The following is an 18,541-nucleotide window of genomic DNA, read 5'->3' as shown; positions in this document are numbered from 1 at the left end:
GAAAAATGATAGCTTCCACCCCAAGCATATAAGGCGCTCCATTATTTTCAGCCAAGCAATACGGTACAATCGTATTTGCTCAGACCCAACAGACCGTGATCAACAACTGCAGGAGCTCAGACAAGATTTCATCAAACAAGGTTACACCCCGAAAACAACAGACACTCAAATAAGAAGAGCTACTGCCATACCCAGAGACAACCTTCTGGAATATAAAAACAAAGACAACAAGGATCGCATCCCCCTTGTTGTCACCTACAACCCATATCTTGAAACACTTCGAAAAATTATAAAAGAACTTCAGCCAATACTAAACAATGACCAAACACTGAAAAATGTATTTCCTGAACCTCCCCTCCTGGCATACAGACAACCACCAAACCTTCAACAATTAATTGTCCGAGGCTCCCTAAGTGAACCAACAGAAAATGGCACATCTCCATGCCTACAGAAAAGATGCAAAACATGTGCCCACATCTATGATACAGACCGTATAGTTATACCACACTGCCGACTTGAACATCACATCAAGGGATCATTTTCCTGCAGATCATCTAATGTAGTCTACCTAATTTTCTGCATGAAATGTCCTGACACTGCACTCTATGTGGGAGAAACTGGACAAACACTCCGCCAGAGAATGAACTTACACAGGTTCCACATTAAACATGGCAACACAGATGTTCCTGTGGCGGCCCACTTCAACAGCCATGGACACTGTGAGAAGGACTTTAAGGTCACAGTGCTTATGGGCAACTTCAAAACACAGCAAGAGAGAAAAGAATGGGAAGTTAAACTCATGCTAAAATTTAATACTTTACAACATGGATTGAATAAAGACAAGAGTTTTATGGCCAGATATGAGGATTGTTTACATCTCTCAGAATAACAGACAACCTGTCTAAAGACCCACATTGTTTTGAAAAAACTCATTACAAACTTCAAAAGACTTTGTTGGACAGTTATCTTATCCAGAGATCTTGACAATACATTGTTCTTTTCTCTCTTGCTAAATTAACCCTAGCCTGAATGAATCTATTAATTTTTTACATTCAAAATCTCTCATTTAAATTTTTACCAATATTGTTTCTATGTCCTAGAGTGTGTATATAAACATAGGAAACTTCAGTTTCTGTATTACATCTTGCCTGAAGAAGGGGCCTGAGTTGCCTCGAAAGCTTGCATATTGTAATCTTTCTAGTTAGCCAATAAAAGGTGTCATTTTGCTTGGCTTTTCTCTACATTCATAATGGCTAACACGGTACAGCACCCTAGTACTACAGATATTATCTAAGTAAAGTTATGTTGTAACTACTAATGCTAAAAAACAGAAATGTGGCGTGTAGGGATATTGTGGTCATGCCGACCATAAGAACTCACCAAGTCCTTTCCTTTCTTTAACTCATGAGTGTTGGTAATCAGTCATTCTATTGACTGAGATTTAAGAGAAATGCCAGTTTGATACAAAGACATTTAATATAATCACTTTTCTATGTATGTTGTGAGAAGTTCTTCTAGCCACTGAAAGAGAAACACTATAACCAATGGGAAAAGAGCACGCTGTGTACATACCAATGCAGTTCATGGTGCCCATACCACTGAAAGCTCCCTTGTGCACCTTCTTGATTTGATTGTCATGGATGCGCAGTTCCACCAGTGACGGGGGAAAGTTCTTTGGGATTTCTGTCAGCATGTTCTTGGAGAAGTAAAGCTTCTGCAGTTTATGCATTGGAGAAAAGGCCTTCGAGTGCACCTTTGAGATCTTATTGTTGACAAGAACCAGAGCCTAGAAGGGAGAAAAACAAGTCAAAGAACAGGGATAATAAGGCTGAATATGATGTTTCAAACATCAAAATAAATGATCACCAAGATGAAACAACACCCAAAATCAGCTAATCAGGTCAGTGACATTAAAATATGTTAACAGGGTCATCCACCTCCTCACAGCTTTATGATTACTAGATATTTGTAGCTGAAGAACATTCCTTGGGAGTTCCTAAAAGTACTAGACAACATTGGTTGGTTCAGTGGATGATTTTGTTGTGTACCCTAGATAAACTTCAGGTCTGTTTGGACATCTTGGAAATCCATTATCAGCCATGAACACATAAATTAACCCAAGCCAATGGAGCATCACTTTTGTCAATTATTTAAAACTAGTCATTTAGCCCGTTACAATAACAGGCGTTAGAACAGTAGTGCATAAACATTAGTAGGAACAGTCTATATTAAATGGCAAGGGACTTTGACCTCATTCTTTTTGTCGGTCGTATTTTTCTTTCTTTCAGCCTTTCTTTTGTTGATGTTTACCTGCTGAGCTGACCGTTCTTCGTGGGCTGCCGCCATGTATTGTGTGTCTTTAATTTTCTGTGACAGCAATATTGTCTTGTAAAGGTTCTATTCAATAAGGGCGCGCACAAAAAGGCGAACTTCAAAAGGGCAACCTTTATTCGCTGCGCCCAATTGAGGTCGCCCTTTTGGGCTCGCCTTTTTGTGCGCGCCCTTATTGAAGGATACCGTCTTGTACGTCCGCTGGCTTGTACATCCGTAATATACCTTTAATTTTCTCTGCCGGTAATACAGGCGTGCGTGTCGGTAATATACCTTTAATCTCCTCTGACAGTAATACTGGCTTGTATGTGGCTGTAATATGCGTCACTGTATTGTGTACTTTTAATTTCCTCTCGCAGTAATACTGGTTTGTATTTCCGTAAAACACCTCTAACTTTCTCCAACAGTAATATCGCACATCGCACCATGCCCTGCGCAAGCGCACTTCACCAGAAGACACCCACACACGGACACCTGGATGCACACAGGGATTTTATATATATAGATGCTTGCTGTTGATGTTAGTTACTGTCCTTATATAAAGTATATCTGTAAAGTGTTCAACGTTTGAAAGTAACCTCCAACTGAAAAATAATGGAATTAACAGCTACTGACTCTTTGAGGTTGGACTTCCTGTTTTACAAAGACATTTCCAGGTCATATCTATCTATCTATCTATCTATCTATCTATCTATCTATCTATCTATCTATCTATCTATCTATCTATCTATCTATCTATCTATCTATCTATCTATCTATCTATCTATCTATCTATCTATCTATCTATCTATCTATCTATCTATCTATCTATCTATCTATCTATCTGGGACTTCAGAGGTCTATCTTTTTTTTCTCTTCATATTCCATCCTCTTGACTTCAACACCCATCTCTTCTGCTCCTGCTGACTGCTTTCAGCAGAGGAATTACCACTGTTCATCTCAGATTACAGTCTCCTCAGAAAGACATTTTCACCAGTTCTTAATGGAGAAAGCTTTTTATCTGTTTGGACTTTGCTCATACCAACGGATTGTTTTGGTTTATTCCTTTTACGATAGTGCCATCAGCTCAGTCACTTTTTCATTCATTATTCATCAAAGAATTTATGCAAACATTTGTCATAATTTAACAGCATTTTCAATGGTTCAATCCAGACTTTGTGTGCTTGTTCTAATGTATTATATACACTCACTTTATTATGTACACCATGCTAGTAGCAGGTTGGACCTCCTTTTGCATCCAGAACTGCTGTAATTCTTTTTTTTCCCAGGAGTTATTGCCACGAAGCCTATTGTTACGTTGGTACTTATAATTATAAAGATTAAAATGATAGATTAGAGATAGCTTGCTCTCTTTTTCTCCTCACCTAGTATCCCCCCACCCCCCCCCCCACTTTGCCTCCCCACATGAGGCTAGACCCCACTTCACAAAGTCCCAGTCCTTTGACATACCTAGAGACAGAGCACGTCCTAAAAAAAGCAAGCTCCCCAGCAGAACTGCTATAATTCTTTGTGGCATAGATTCAACAAGATGCTGGAAACATACCTCAAGGACTTTGGTACATACTGACATGATAGCATCACACAGATGATGCAGATTTGTGGATCTAAGCTTCATATTGCTGATTCCAAATTCTGACCCTACCATTTGAATGTCACAGCAGAAATCGAGAGGCTTCAGACCAGGCAACGTTTTTCCAATCTCTATTGTTCAATTTTGGTGAGCCTTAGTTTTAGCCTCAGTTACCTGTTCTTAGCTGACAGGAGTGGCTCCTGGTGTGGTCTCCTGCTGCTATAGCCCATCTGCTTCAAGGTTCGGTTTGTTGTGCGTTCAGAGATGCTCTTCTGCATACCTCGGTTGTAACAAGTGGTTATTTGAGTTACTGCTACATTTCTGTCAGCTCGAACCAGTCTCATCATTCCCCTTTGACCTCTGGCATTGACAAGGCATTTTTGCATTAAGAATTGCCACTCATTGGATATTTGACCTTTTTAGGTCAGCAGATTCTGAAATACTCAGACCAGCCCATCTTAAATCACCTTTCTTCCCCATTGTGAAGCTCAGTTTAAACTTCGGCAGGTAGTCTTGACAATGTCTACATGCCTAAATGCATTGAATTTAACTCCACTGTAATTATGTTGTTAGACTTAAGCGCAGCTTTTGACACCGTTGACCATTCTATTTTAGTGCACAGGACAGAAAATGATATTGGGCTTACAGGCACTGTGCTCGCTTAGTTTAGTTCTTATTTATCAAATCGATTCCAATATGTACAGAAATGTGCTGACAGTACTCCATCATTATACACAGAAGTGAGATATGGTGTCCCACAGGGCTCAGTACAGGGACCTTTACCGTTTTCACTTTACATGCTTCCACTGGGATCTATCATTAGAAAACATAATGTTCATTTTCACTCATATGTAGATGGCACCCAGTTATACCTTTCTTTTAGATCAAATGAAGTTTCTCCAATGTCTTTAATTAGTTGTGTTAATGAATTAAAGAAGTGGATGGATGAGAACTATCAATCTTTAAACACTGATAAAACAGAGATGATAATTATTGGAGGTAATGACGCTGATCACAACAATATTTTGTCAACATTTAACTTGGTTGGAATCACCATTAATTTTACTGAATCAGCCCGCAATCTAGGAGTTATCTTTGTACGGAAGCGTATTAGGGCCACTGTGAAAAAAAAAATACGGACACAGTGAAGAAAAAAAAAACTAAATATCGAGATTAAAGTCGAGATGTTGACTTTATTCTCGACATTTCCAGTTTAATCTCGACACTTATGACGAGAATAAAGTTGACATATTGACTTTATTCTCGTAGTTTGTCATTAAAGTAGAACATTGTAAACTAAACTTCATCTTAAAATGAATATTTAATTTAGTAGATCTTCCCAAACCCCTTCATAAATTATGTAGCGCATGAAATGCTTTGTGTTAAGCGTTCCCTGAGCCATATTAATCACTAAGTGCTTCTTAAACTGATCTCCTCTGCACTAAGAGGAGGTGCAAGCAGCGATCATCACACAGAATACATTAATTTCATGATATTCCTGCTCCCTGAACATTTACAATGCTAAGATAAATACTTGATATCATTTTCATGATGAAATGCATTAAAGCAGGTACTAATCATGTGGGGGCATGGTGGCATGGAGGTTGCACTGCTGTCTGGCAGCAAGGGGGTCCCGGGTGTACCCTGCCTTGAGTTTGCATGTTTTCCTGGTGGGTTTACGCAGCATGCTTCAATTTCCTTTCAAAGTCATGTAGGATGTAGGGTTTTTTTATGCTATATTGACCCTGGGGTATGTGTGTGCTCGTATTCACCATGCAATTAGCTGGCATCCCATTCACGATTTGTTCCTGCCTGGCACACAATGCTTGCTGGGACGGGCGCAACTCTGAATGGATGGCATATTTAAAAATGTATAGCGAAGATTTTTTTAAAGTTCTGAACACTCCGTGGTCTAAGTTTATAACTAGTCTTAATTTCACAAAGACGTTTATTGTGTGGTGATTGGTTATGTGGAGAAAGAAAAATGAAGGATAGGAACGTGGGGTTTCATCAGACAGAGACAGCATGCATGCAATAAAGAAAGCCTGATCAGAAGAACATCCATTGAATTCTGTGTTCGTGTCTCCGACCACCAGATCATGAACCCAACATTTACACAATATTTCAGTTAAACCTTTCTGATACCCATTCATACATCCAGTTTTTTGGAGCCTTGTTACACCTGCCATAAAGTTCTCTACACTGAATGTACATCTTGAGACCCCTTACTGTGAGGGAGCAGCACTACCGCCACACCACCGTGCATGTTTGATACCTGCTTTAATGCATTTCATCATGAAAATGATATCAAGTATTTATCTTAGCATTCTAAATGTTCAGAGAGCAGGAATATCATGAAGTGAATGTATTCTGTGCGGCGATCGCTGCTGGTGCCTCCTCAATGCAAGAGGAAGTCCGTTTAAGAAGCGTAGTGATTAATAACTGGGTCGGGGAACATTTAACACAAATCATTTAATGTGCTATATAACTTATGATGGGTTTGAGAAAATCTAGTAAATTAAATATTTATTTTAAGATGAAGTTTAATTTATGACATTCTCTTTAATGACAAAATAAACTATGAGAATAAAGTGGAAATGTCAACTTTAATCTCGACATAAACAGCAAGAATAAAGTCAGCATGTCGACTTCATTCTCGTCATAAGCATCGAGATTAAAGTGGAAATGTCGAGAATAAAGTCAACATGTCGACTTTATTCTCGACATTTAGGGGTTTTTTTCTTCACTGTGTCTGTATTTTTTTTTCTTCACTGTGGCCCTAATAGGCTTCTGTATCTTTGATTCCAGCATGTCATTAAAATTAAAATTAAGGCTTTTCTAAATAAGTGGGATTCTGAGAAATTAATTCATGCATTTATTTCTAGTAGGATTGACTACTGCAATACAGTGCTCACTGGATGCTCAGATTGTTCTTTATACAGCCTCCAGTTAATCCAAAATGCTGCTGCAACAATTATTATAAGAACAAGAAAATATGAACACTTAACTCCAGTTCTTAAATCCTTACACTGGCTTCCGGTCAAGTTTAGGGCAGATTTCAAAATCCTCCTTTTAACATATAAAGCATTAAATGGCCAAGGTCTGGCTTACTTATCTGAATTTATCATGAGTTACTAACCAGAGCACACATTAAGATCTCCAGATGCCAGTCTGCTAATGATCCCAAGGATTAATAAAATAACAGTCGGAGGTTGTGCTTTTAGTTACAGGGCCCCTAAACTGCATTTCAATACTTAGTTATTAAACTTTATTCAGGGACAGGTAAATATATATGTAAGCTTAATACATAATAGCATGAGCCTGCTGGAAATCTTACCATGTAAAAAAGTGAATGTCTCTTTAACTCTCAAAAAGATAATGCCAAACCACTGTTTCATTTTAAGGGTCTCAATTTGTTTCCTCAGCAGGAGGATCTCCTTTCTGCAAGACATGTTTTCATCAAGTACTAAGTCGAAAACTGCTGGATCTGGAGCCGAAGTGTGTTCATGGTCTTCAAGGAATTTATGATCCTCTTCCTCACCTGGGGCCTCATGTATAATGCCGTGCGTAGAACTCACACTATAACATGGCGTAAGCACAGAAGCAGGAATGTGCGTACGCACAGAAAAATCCAGTTGCAGGAATCTGTGCATACACAAACTTTCACGTTCTTCCACTACATAAATCCTGATCAGTGTGAAAAGTAACGCATGTGCACGCGCCTTCTGTCTCGCCCCAACTCCTCCCAGAATTACGCCTCTTTGAATATGCAAATCGATATAAATAGCCTTCTGTGAAAAAGACAATGGGAACAGCACGGGGGAAAATATAAGAATTTCAGTGAATACCAAGTGGAGGCAAAGGAGAAACATACTATTTGTTGGTTTAAACAGTGGTATAATCAACAAAAGAAAGTTGATCAAGCGACATAGTGTTGGAGAAACCCGAGAGTCGCACAGTGCCCGAAATAAAAAAGAAGTTGTCACATATCAAAGTCGGCGTGAAAAGGCGACTCATAGCGGACCGTCTGAGTGACATATGAAAGCTTATTAGGGTACAGAGAAAAAAAATAGGCACACAGTGGGAAAAAAGCACAAAATGTCAACTTTAATCTCGAAGTTTCCACTTTAATCACGTAGTTTATTTTGTCATTAAAGTAGAACATCATAAACTTCATCTTAAAATCGTTTATTTTACTAGTTTCTCAAATCCCATCGTAACTAAAGTAGCACATTAAATGCTTTGTTCTGTGTTTGATCTTCTATGTGCTCTATGTGTGTGAATCACTACGTGCTTCTGTTCTTTCTCTTTTTCCGAAAGGACACAGAATCCATTACATTCGTGATATTACAGCTCTCTGAATAATTAAAATACTGAGATGTATACGTGATATCTTTTTCACGATGATAGTAATGAAAGCATGTTATTAAATATGGGAACACGGTGGCGCAGTGATTGTCCATATCTCATGCAAGAGGCTTGCTGCGCCATGCGCGACCTTCGATGAAATAATTTATTACAGAAGTACTGTCTCTTTCAAACGTACTAACCTTCAATTCCTGTCCTTACTTTTCTTTCTCCAAATACCCAATCGCCACACAATCAGCTCTGTAATAGACGTTAAGCCATCTGTAAGCTTAGAACGCCGATTCATCAAAACTTTTAAGGAACATTGAAATATCTTCGTAGTACGTGTTTAATTATTCTCTCTGTCTATCCTTCCAGTGTCGCGTCAGCACCAGCAATAATACAGCGCAAGGCAGAAGCTATCCGTGAACTAATTAGGGCTGCGGCACTGTGTCCTCACATGTTTAATTATTAACAATACAGATTATTTAAATGAAGTTAAAGTTTTATCAGTATACTATAAGCAACCTATTTTGTTGCATTTCATCTTAAAAAGTATATCGTCATCATACGCGCTTTATAAAGTGGCGCAGGTTGTGCAATATTATAACTGTAGTGCAAGTTTACAGTGGGGTAATTGTACTTATAAGTACAGACAGTTCTACAAGGAGCACTTGATTGAGTGCGTTTATAGTTCTTGGGATGAAACTGTTTCTGAAACGCGAGGTCCGTACATGAAAGGCTTTGACGCGTTTTGCCATGGCTGAGGCAGCGTGTGCTTGAAACTGTATACCGATAATTCTCTTTCCAATCAGCTGCTGCTGTGATTCCCAACTCAGATACAGTGATATAAATACTCCGAGTGGTGCAGTGACAGTAATATGGAAAAAGATGATCCGCTGTGGCAACCCTTAACGGGAGCAGCTGAAAGAAGAAGAAGATGTGAGAGTAACAACGCTAAAGCAGTTATGGTATTTGGAATACTATGGCTATTCCCTGGACCATCATATTTCTACAGGTTAATTAAAATCAGATGCATTACACTAATAAACAATATGCAATTAATTTCAGTGTATTTATAAAGCCGTGCCAGGAATGTGGGTCTAAGAAAGAAAGGGTGACCACACAGGAACAGTAGCACTGCTTTGACGCTGGGTGCCGCCAGTCTGCAAAACCGAGCAGAGAAATTGCGTACGCCAGGTTAAGAGGAACCGTGGAAATGTGCGTGGCTTTACGCCAAGTTTAGGTTTTATACATCGTGATTTGAGCGTGGAAATGTCCATACGCAACATTTCTGTGCGTACGTACCGTTTATACATGAGGCCCCAGGGGTTTAGATGAGGAGAAAGGAACTGATGGAGAACAACACACCAGGGGCCTCATGTATAAAACCTAAACTTGGCGTAAAGCCACGCACATTTCCACGGTAACTCATTCCTTGGCGTACGCAATTTATCCGCCCGGTTTTGCAGACTGGCGGCACCCAGTGTCAAAGCAGTGCTACTGTTCCTGTGTGATCACCCTTTCTTTCTTAAATCCACATTCCTGGCGCGGCTTTATAAATACACTTAAATTAACTTCATATTGTTTATTAGTGTAATGCATCTGATTGTAATTAACCTGTAGCAATATAATGGTCCAGGGAATAGCCATAGTATTCCAAATACCATAACTGCTTTAGCGTTGTAACTCTCACTGCATCTTCTTTCAGCTGATCCCATTAAGGGTTGCCACAGCAGATCATCTTTTTCCATATTACTCTCACTGCACCACTCGGAGTATTTATGTCACTGTATCTGAGTGGGAAATCACAGCAGCAGCTGATTGGAAAGAGAATTATCGGTACACAGCATGAAGCAGATGCTGCCTGAGCCACAGCAAATGCTTTAGTCCCTGTACGGACTTCGCGGTTTAGAAACAGTTTCATCCCAAGAGCTCTAAACGCACTAAATCAGTCCATCAAGTGCTCCTTGTAGAAATGTTTGGACTTATAAGTACAATTACCCCACTGTAAACTTGCACTACAGTTATAATATTGCACAACCTGCGCCACTTTATAAAGCGCGTATTTACATGTGATGACGGTATTCATTTCTAAGACGAAATGCAGCAAAACATGTTGATTATATTATACAGATAAAACTTTAACTTCATTTAAATAATCTGTATTGTTAATAATTAAACATGTGAGGACACGGTGCCGCAGCGCTAGCTAGTTCAGTAATTGTTCCTGCCTTGCGCTGTATTCTTGCTGGTGCTGACGCGACACTGGAAAGATAGACGGATATAATAATTAAACACGTACTACGAAGATATTTCAATGTTCCTTAAAACTTTTGAAGAATCGAAGTTCTAAGCTTACAGATGGCTTCACGTCTATTACATAGCTTATTGTGTGGCGATTGAGTTTTTGGAGAAAGAAAAGTAAGGACAGGAGTTGGAGGTTAGTATGTTTGAAAGAGACAGTACTTCTGTAATAAATTATTTCATCGAAGGTTGCGCATGGCGCAGCAAGCCTCTTGCGTGAGACATGAACAAGCACTGCGCCACCGTGTTCCCATGTTTAATAACATGCTTTCATTCCTATCATCATGAAAAAGATATCACGTATACATCTCAGTATTTTAATTATTCAGAGAGCTGTAATATCAAGAATGTAATGGATTATGTGTCCTGTCAGAGAAAGAGAAAGCCCGTTTAAAAAGCAGGTAGTGATTCATACACATAGAGCACATAGAAGATCAAATACAGAACAAAGCATTTAACATGCCACTTTAGTTACAATGGGATTTGAGAAACTAGTAAATTAAACGATTTTAAGATGAAGTTTATGATGTTCTACTTTAATGGCAAAATAAACTATGTGATTAAAGTGGAAATTTCGAGATTAAAGTTGACATTTCGTGCTTTTTTCCCCACTGTGTGCCTTTTTTTTGTCTGTACCCTAATAAGCTTTCATATGACACTCAGACGGTGGGCTACGACTCGCTTTTACACGGCGACTTTGATATGTGATTTCTTTTTTATTTCGGGCGCTGTGCGACTTTGTGAACTTGAGCCTTCGAGTTTCTCCGACACTCTGTCACTCGATCAGCTTCCTTTTGTTGATTATACCACTGTTTAAACCAACAAATAGAACGTTTTTCCTTTGCCTCCACTTGGTATTCGCTGAAATTCTTATATTTTCTCCCGTGCTTTTCCCATTGTCTTTTCACAGAAGGCTATTTATATTGATTTGCATATTCAAAGAGGCGTAATTCTGGGAGGAGTTGGGGCGGGACAGAAGGCGCGTGCACGTGCGTTACTTTTCACGCAAATCAGGATTTATGTAGTAGAAGAACGTGAAAGTATGCGTGCGCACAGATTCCTGCATCTGGATTTTTCTGTGCGTACGCACAATCCCGCTTTTGTGCTTACGCCATGTTATAGTGTGAGTTCTACGCACGGCGTTATACATGAGGCCCCTGGTCTTGAAAGTGGAACAGAGAAATTGTTCCACCCAATGATGGAACCTCTCCCTTCTTTTAACAGTCACTGCCCTGTCTCAGAGCCTGGCTCACAAAAATTCATTTTTTAAAAAAAAGCTGGCTACAAACTAGGATACGGAAAGTAACCATAAAGCTCTCTCTCCGGAAAATGATAATCCATTTAGATAAGATTTCTGCATTGGAGGGAAATGTATGGAAACTAAGTACCTTGTTGTAGTTACTGGAAGTTTGACATAAAGGTACACAAAAATGTTCAGCTGTAGAGTTATCTGTATGCTGAAACTTAAAAATCTTTTTCTCAGACATTCTCACCTCCAAACAAAAATCATAACTGTAGTATGGACAATGGAATCGACTGAGCTGGCTGAGATTTCACCAGAATTATGTCAGCAGTACCATGTGCATATAGCCTATTGACCTGGTCCGGCTATGTGATCAGCAATTGTGGTCTGCAAATCTGACATACCCCATCACTAGAAGTCATGTAATGTGACATCGGCTTTAGCCACAGCAAATTAGAGTTGCCAAGTAACAGTACACGTGTGAAATGTGGGAAAAAAGTATGTCCCAGGGAAAAATTTAAAGAAAGATGGGAGCAAACTCCCTACAGATGGCATTAGATTCTCCTTCAAGAGCTGGGTGGAGATAACACTAACGACAAGGTATATAAGAAATCAGCAAGAATTATAATGTTAGAATATAGCATGAATGTTTCAACAGAGTAATCAATAAAGACTGTAAGATCAAAAGCAACAAAAGCGTTGATGACAGGGACACTTACATAGAGATTGTGCAGCCCTGCAAAATCATTCTCCTTCAGTTCTGTAATCTTATTATTCTGTAGATCCAGCAGTAAGGTGTCCGAGGGGATGTTTTTGGGGACAGCCGACAGACCTGAATGAGGAACATAAAAATAAATAACCATCAGATGTCCTTTTTCTGGTCACACATATAATCCATGTGTCTGAGTATGTAAAAAGAAACCAACATTATATTCTTTTCAAGGCATTCACTGTCCTAATCCAAACTGCTGGTGTCTCTTACTGAAAGTGTACATTTATTTACTGATTGATTGATTTTTATTAAACCAGGGCCTTATGTGTCACCAGGGACAGTCTGATAAGGAAATCCAAGTACAAGCTAACTGTGCTTTTGTGTAAAGAAAAGAGGTGTGACCACAGGGGGGCTGGGGTGGGCACTGCCCCCCCCCAGAGACAAGCCGTGCCCCCCCCTGCGAAATGCTCTGTCTGTCCAATGAAAACTCTGGAGAAGAATAACATTTGATTTTCAAAACTGAGTTGCTTTCCAATCGGCCTGTTTGAATTTGGGGTGTATCCATCAGTGCCTCCTCCACTAGATAGGCACTGTGCTGTTCACAGTTCACTTCGTCGCACATTTTGAAGCACGTTTTGAACCTGTTGACTGCATTCTTTAACTAAAACAGCGTATATGTTTCATTCTTCTTTTATTTTCTGGTTGGTAACACCAAAGGCTATGCATAGGTGGCTTATTAAAAAGCAGACATCTTCAGCCTCTGTCCCAACGCAAGCTGCTGGCTCCATGGTTGAGCCCAGCACCCCTGCTACCAACACGGAGCACAGCGCACCCACGTCAGGAACTGAAACTCCAAAAGATGTAGATAAGCCTACACAATCCTCCAGCTCTGCGCCCGTGTCGGGTACTCCAAACCTCTGCCTTCAACAAAATATACAGTCCGGTCTGCCTGACTTAAATATGTGTAGCCCATCCCAGCCCATTTTAATTAATTATCCCAAGCGCGCATTCGGAAAGACATTCAGATGTTTTAGTGCAAGCTGGTATCAGTCTCGACCATGGCTTGAATATTCTGTTGTCCGTGATGGCAGCTTTTGCTTTGCCTGCCACAAATTTAATGTTTCTAATTCGGACCGTGAGGACATATTCACCAAACACGGCTACACTAATTGGAAAAAAGCTCTAGAAAAAGACGGTGGTGGCTTCCACAAACACGCATCTAGTATCCCGCACGTCAGAGCCATGTCTGCATCACAGCACTCATCACTGGTATGTCTTCAGCTGCATGCAAAAGCTCTTTCTCTACTTTGAACCGCATTCTTACTCCACTCCACCGAACAATGCTGCATTCAAGGAAGAGAAATTTAGTCATTCTGACACATGAGAAAAACATCACAGAAAATCTAGACATGAATGAATTTGCCAAGAGTAACTGCAAACTGGTCCTGTAGATAATATCCAGGTTAAACACTGGAAACTGATGTCCTATAGCCTCCCATGACTACAATAAGCCACGTTTCTGTTCTTGCTCTCATATGTTGTATACATTTGACTTTATTGATATTTACCTTGTAGATGTAGTTCTATATTTGTTCACAAAAAATAATAATACAAGTTCCATTGCCTCTGTTAATTTTATTGAACAATAGGTTATGATTTATGCCACAATTTTTGCTTTTATATGTTATATAAAACTATGCTGTTATTATTATTTGACCCCCCCCCCCCCTACAAAAATGGGGATGGATGGATGGATGGATGGATATTTTTTGCCCCCACAGACAAGCCAAATGCCCACCCACACATGATTTTCTGGTCACACCTCTGATAAAGAAACTGATTATTTCAACTATTTGTAGAACTGACACAAAATAATTTTTTTTCAGCTTTAAGGCAATTTTTCCCCCTCATCCACTGTTTCACTTCACTAATGCAATTAACATAGACCATGTTACTAGAGCTCCGCCCCCTAGTCCTTCCTTTCACCCACCTTCTTGCTCAGGCCCCTCCCATCTGGTCCTGTTGCATGACAATACTTGATATGCAGCTGTGACATGGTGAAAGGGCTTGGGACATAGAAAGGAGAGCTCAGGTTAGTAAAGCATTTAGCACTTACAGTATGTCTTGTTATAGCCACTGTATAGTGCTCCCCTTGTTCTAGTGATTTTATTGTGTATTTTGGCATGTGTTTTGGTTTTTAGGATTTCAAATTTGCTTAATGATTTCTAATACTTGAAAGCAAATACATGAGCACCACACCATCCAAAGCTACCTTATTTTATTTCCCCAGCCTCTCCATCATACGACTGATGCATAATAAGGGTTGCCACGCAAGATACTCAGATAGAAGAAACCTTGGGTAAAAGACATGTAAACAGGATGGCTAGTGTTGGAGACCCAGCATATTCCTGAAATGGACACTGAGTTACATACCTCACTGTATCGAGTACAAATCAAATGGAAGTTATGAGTATACAACACAACACATTTGTGAGGCATCACCTGTAATACTGTGTTTAGTTTTAGTCTCCATATTTCAAAAGTGACAGCAGCATTTGAGAAAATCCATAGAAGTGCATCCCAGGCTGATTCCAGGGCTGAAAGTTATGAGCTATAAGTAAAGGTTAGACTGAAGAAAATTAATCATTCCAGATTAAAAAAGTGCAAGTTAGGAGAAGACCTGATGAAAGTGATCAAAATTACAAAGAGATTTAGAATGGTGAAAACCAGAGCATACTGTAGATAGGAGCTCATTTAGTATAAATTTCTCACAAGCATTCCAAAATGTTTCTTCACACAGAAAGTAACATATATATGAAATAAGTTACCAACTTGACTGGTAGATAGTGTCAAGCCTTGACTTGATATTTTGCTGATGTTAGGTAAGTGTGGATTGACACACTATGCTAGGCTAAATGGCTCAATCTTGTCAAAATGTTTCTTCTGTTCTTATGTGACACTTGGTAGCTGAGTGGTATCAAAATATAAATGAAGCTCTCTTTTAGTCTGTCAGGTAAACACCACTGGGATGACTCCTTCACTGCACTGTAACAGTCTTGGCCTCTGAACACTGCAATACTTGAGGAAAGTGGTCAAACTATAGAAGAGTTGAGCATGAAAAGTAATTTAATACAGGTAAAGAAGTCATTACAGCCACACAGTTGGAACAACTAGTAGGTGTACATATTTTCATTTATGGTATGCCTCTGTAGAGGAAAAAGAGGTGAAAGAGTATGACAAGTAAAGTCTTGCTGCCACGAGTGTTACTGGTGCCTATTGAAAGGGTTCCTATTTTCCAGACAAAGACTCCCAAGGCCTGAGATGCTATTTATGTAACATTTATTAAACAGTTTAATGTTATTAAATAGGCTGAAATGGAGAGATGAGAAATACTGTGTACATTTGCTGCTGGATAAAATCTCGGCTAATATAACATGAATGCTTGTAAGCAGCACTGCAAGTAATTTACTTTCAGTATAAAGAATAAATGGTGCTTTCAGGATTCTGAGTAGAATGACACTCAGCCAGATGATAGGCATCTAAATATGAGGCCGTGTGAAGAAAGACAATGTGTCTCATTTTTGTTTTGCCTGCCCAGATGGTGGGCTTCAATAAAGTAAACATGCTGATCCCACTAAAACAAAAAAAGTCTCTTGTTACTTCAGTATGGTCAGCAATTCATGCATCATCAAGTAGGTCCTGCAGTTTTGAAGTTTTATGGCCAAATTTTAAAAAAAATTAAAGAAATACTCCACCCAAAAATGGTATTTTTTATAATATGCTACTTATGCCATGTACTTTTCATTGATGGATGAGAAAATGTTTTCATGGGGAATAGAGATAAGAACATTTCTGACAGAAAGGGAGCCCATGATAACAAACGCTGGACAATAGCAAACATATAAAAAAACTGCCTTTACTCATGTCACGTAATCCACATTTCATGTCATTCAGTATTATGCCCATAACATGCAAAATGCTTGCATTTTTTGCTAGAATATTGTTAAGTAAACACCTCTAGAAAGATAAAGTAGTCCACAAACAGAGTGTCTCACTTTTGAAATGAACACAGGACTCTTGACCAATGGATGAGGTGGAGATGCAGGTCTTTGAATCATAGAATTATCCTGTGTGAAGGGGCTTCTTGTTTGTGAGCTACTAAGTTTGCAAAAAGAGCAGGGGCCTAAAGATGGGTATTGACGTATGTGTCTATTGCTTTACCTAAAATAATTTCAAAATGCTAAAACTGTTGGATTTCATTTGTTTTATACAGACAGACATTCAACTGATATGGGATGGAACCATTTAGCAAGTTAAGGGTAAATTTATTCCCTTTAAATTCTTTTTAGTGTATAGCAGAATCTACCAAAGTGCTCAGAACCAGAGGTCAAATTTTTAATTTGTGGACTGTGGTGCACCAGAATAGCCACACCATGTTTCCTGGAGGCAGCAGATGCAGAGACCACCACCTTCAAATACCTGATACTCATCTTGGGGACATGACACCCCAGTAGCTTGGTTTCCTGTAAGACAGCAACAGTTTTCTTTTTATGCCCAACAAAATTCAAACTGAAAGCCATTTTGATTGATTGAACACTAATAATTTAACAGGAAATTAAAACAATAACCATCAACATAATTGATTACAGATGAAAAATATAACAGCATTGAACAGAACTTAATCTAGCACACATTAAACTGTGAAGTGAAAGTACTGCCACTAACAAGTCATCTAAAGCATGTGTTTAGGGAGAAATGTCCTGAAACAATACACACCATATGAAGGTTGAGGAGATGGAAGGCGCCATTACAAAGGAAAGACATCAGCAGAGCAGAATATTTCAATACCCTCCATTGCCTGCTTTCAGTCATCGTAGCAAACATAGCCAGCCGTGTGGGTGAGCTTAATGTAAGCTGGGTACAACAAGAAAGGATTAGGCACAGCTTTCATCACTTTTTTAAGGAACAGGTACATCACCTTCTGCGGTTTTATAATCGGGCTGCTAAAGTCAGGGAGAAATAAAATACGATAGCTGTTGCAAGACAAAGTTTTTCTGTTGACCTTGTTCAAAAACGTTGTGAATAAGTGGCCTCAGGCGAGCAGAATAATGGTTTAAAGCGTAGATCTTTCTATAGATGGAATAAATTCAATGAGATATGAGAAGAGAATGAGTGATCATTTTTTAAGAAATGCCCACATTTTGAAGTATGCTCAGTACTTGAACATTATTTTGCCAGTTTCTGTCTTCAAGCTCTATCAGCTTTTTGTTCATGGCGGTTACCTTGTGTTCCAACATTTTAAACTGTTATTCCAGCAGACCTGTATTTTTGGAAAGTATTCCTAACTCTGTAGAGATTTTCTTTGCTGACTTTTAAGTTCCTTTAAGTCAAGCTGGATAAAGCCAAGTTCAGTCCAAAAGCTCTTTTGAAGGAAGTCATTTATGGCCATCTGCTCAGCGTGAATGGACTTAATTAATATTCTCAAGTAGCATCTCCATGTTAAAGTTCCTGGCCCATGTTGCCTTACCATATTCCCATATTCTACACAGGAGGATTTCTCTGTTGGGCTGGAAATCTGCTTGTGATACTTTCTTAACCCAGTAGGCATCTTAATGAAGCAGAAGGTAAGATTTGTTATAACTAAATATATACAGTCCTGTGATGACTTACAGCTCCATTTGGGACAGGCCATTTGTCAATATATCACATTGGCTGTATGTTGGTAACAAAATGTGCAGATCATTACAATTAAGCCTCTGTGTGTCTGGTGTGAGTCCCTGGTGTGCATACTTTAACTGCCGGTACGGAGTAGCTAAAACTGATATTCAAGTCTTGGTAGCCTTTTTTCAGGATGCTACACTTTTCAAAATGCTTCTTAGTTTTTATCATGACACTCACTCCTACACAGCTATGCAACTGTTCTCCCAAAACACCACAGGGCAAATGCTTGTTGTTCATGTGTCGATACTTTGTGCTGATCAATCGATACTTCATGTGGGACTCCCCACACTCACCATTTACGTGTTGGTGC

At 39.2% G+C, this 18,541-nt stretch overlaps 1 protein-coding gene across 1 annotated transcript in view; it reads right to left on the bottom strand.

Annotated features, from left to right (window-relative positions):
- bgnb (biglycan b) overlaps positions 1-18,541 on the bottom strand; it is a 155,204-nt gene that overhangs the window by 13,960 nt on the left and 122,703 nt on the right. The window contains exons 3-4 of the mRNA XM_051933887.1: positions 12,518-12,630; positions 1,573-1,786 (exon numbers count right to left, since the gene is read on the bottom strand). Coding sequence (XP_051789847.1) covers positions 1,573-1,786; positions 12,518-12,630 — 327 coding nt within the window. The remainder of the gene's footprint in view (positions 1-1,572; positions 1,787-12,517; positions 12,631-18,541) is intronic.

Source organism: Erpetoichthys calabaricus, chromosome 11, assembly GCF_900747795.2.
Source record: "Erpetoichthys calabaricus chromosome 11, fErpCal1.3, whole genome shotgun sequence".
NCBI lineage: Eukaryota > Metazoa > Chordata > Cladistia > Polypteriformes > Polypteridae > Erpetoichthys > Erpetoichthys calabaricus.
The sequence above is the reverse complement of the archived record's forward strand: the minus strand, read 5'-3'. Positions and strand labels throughout refer to the sequence as shown.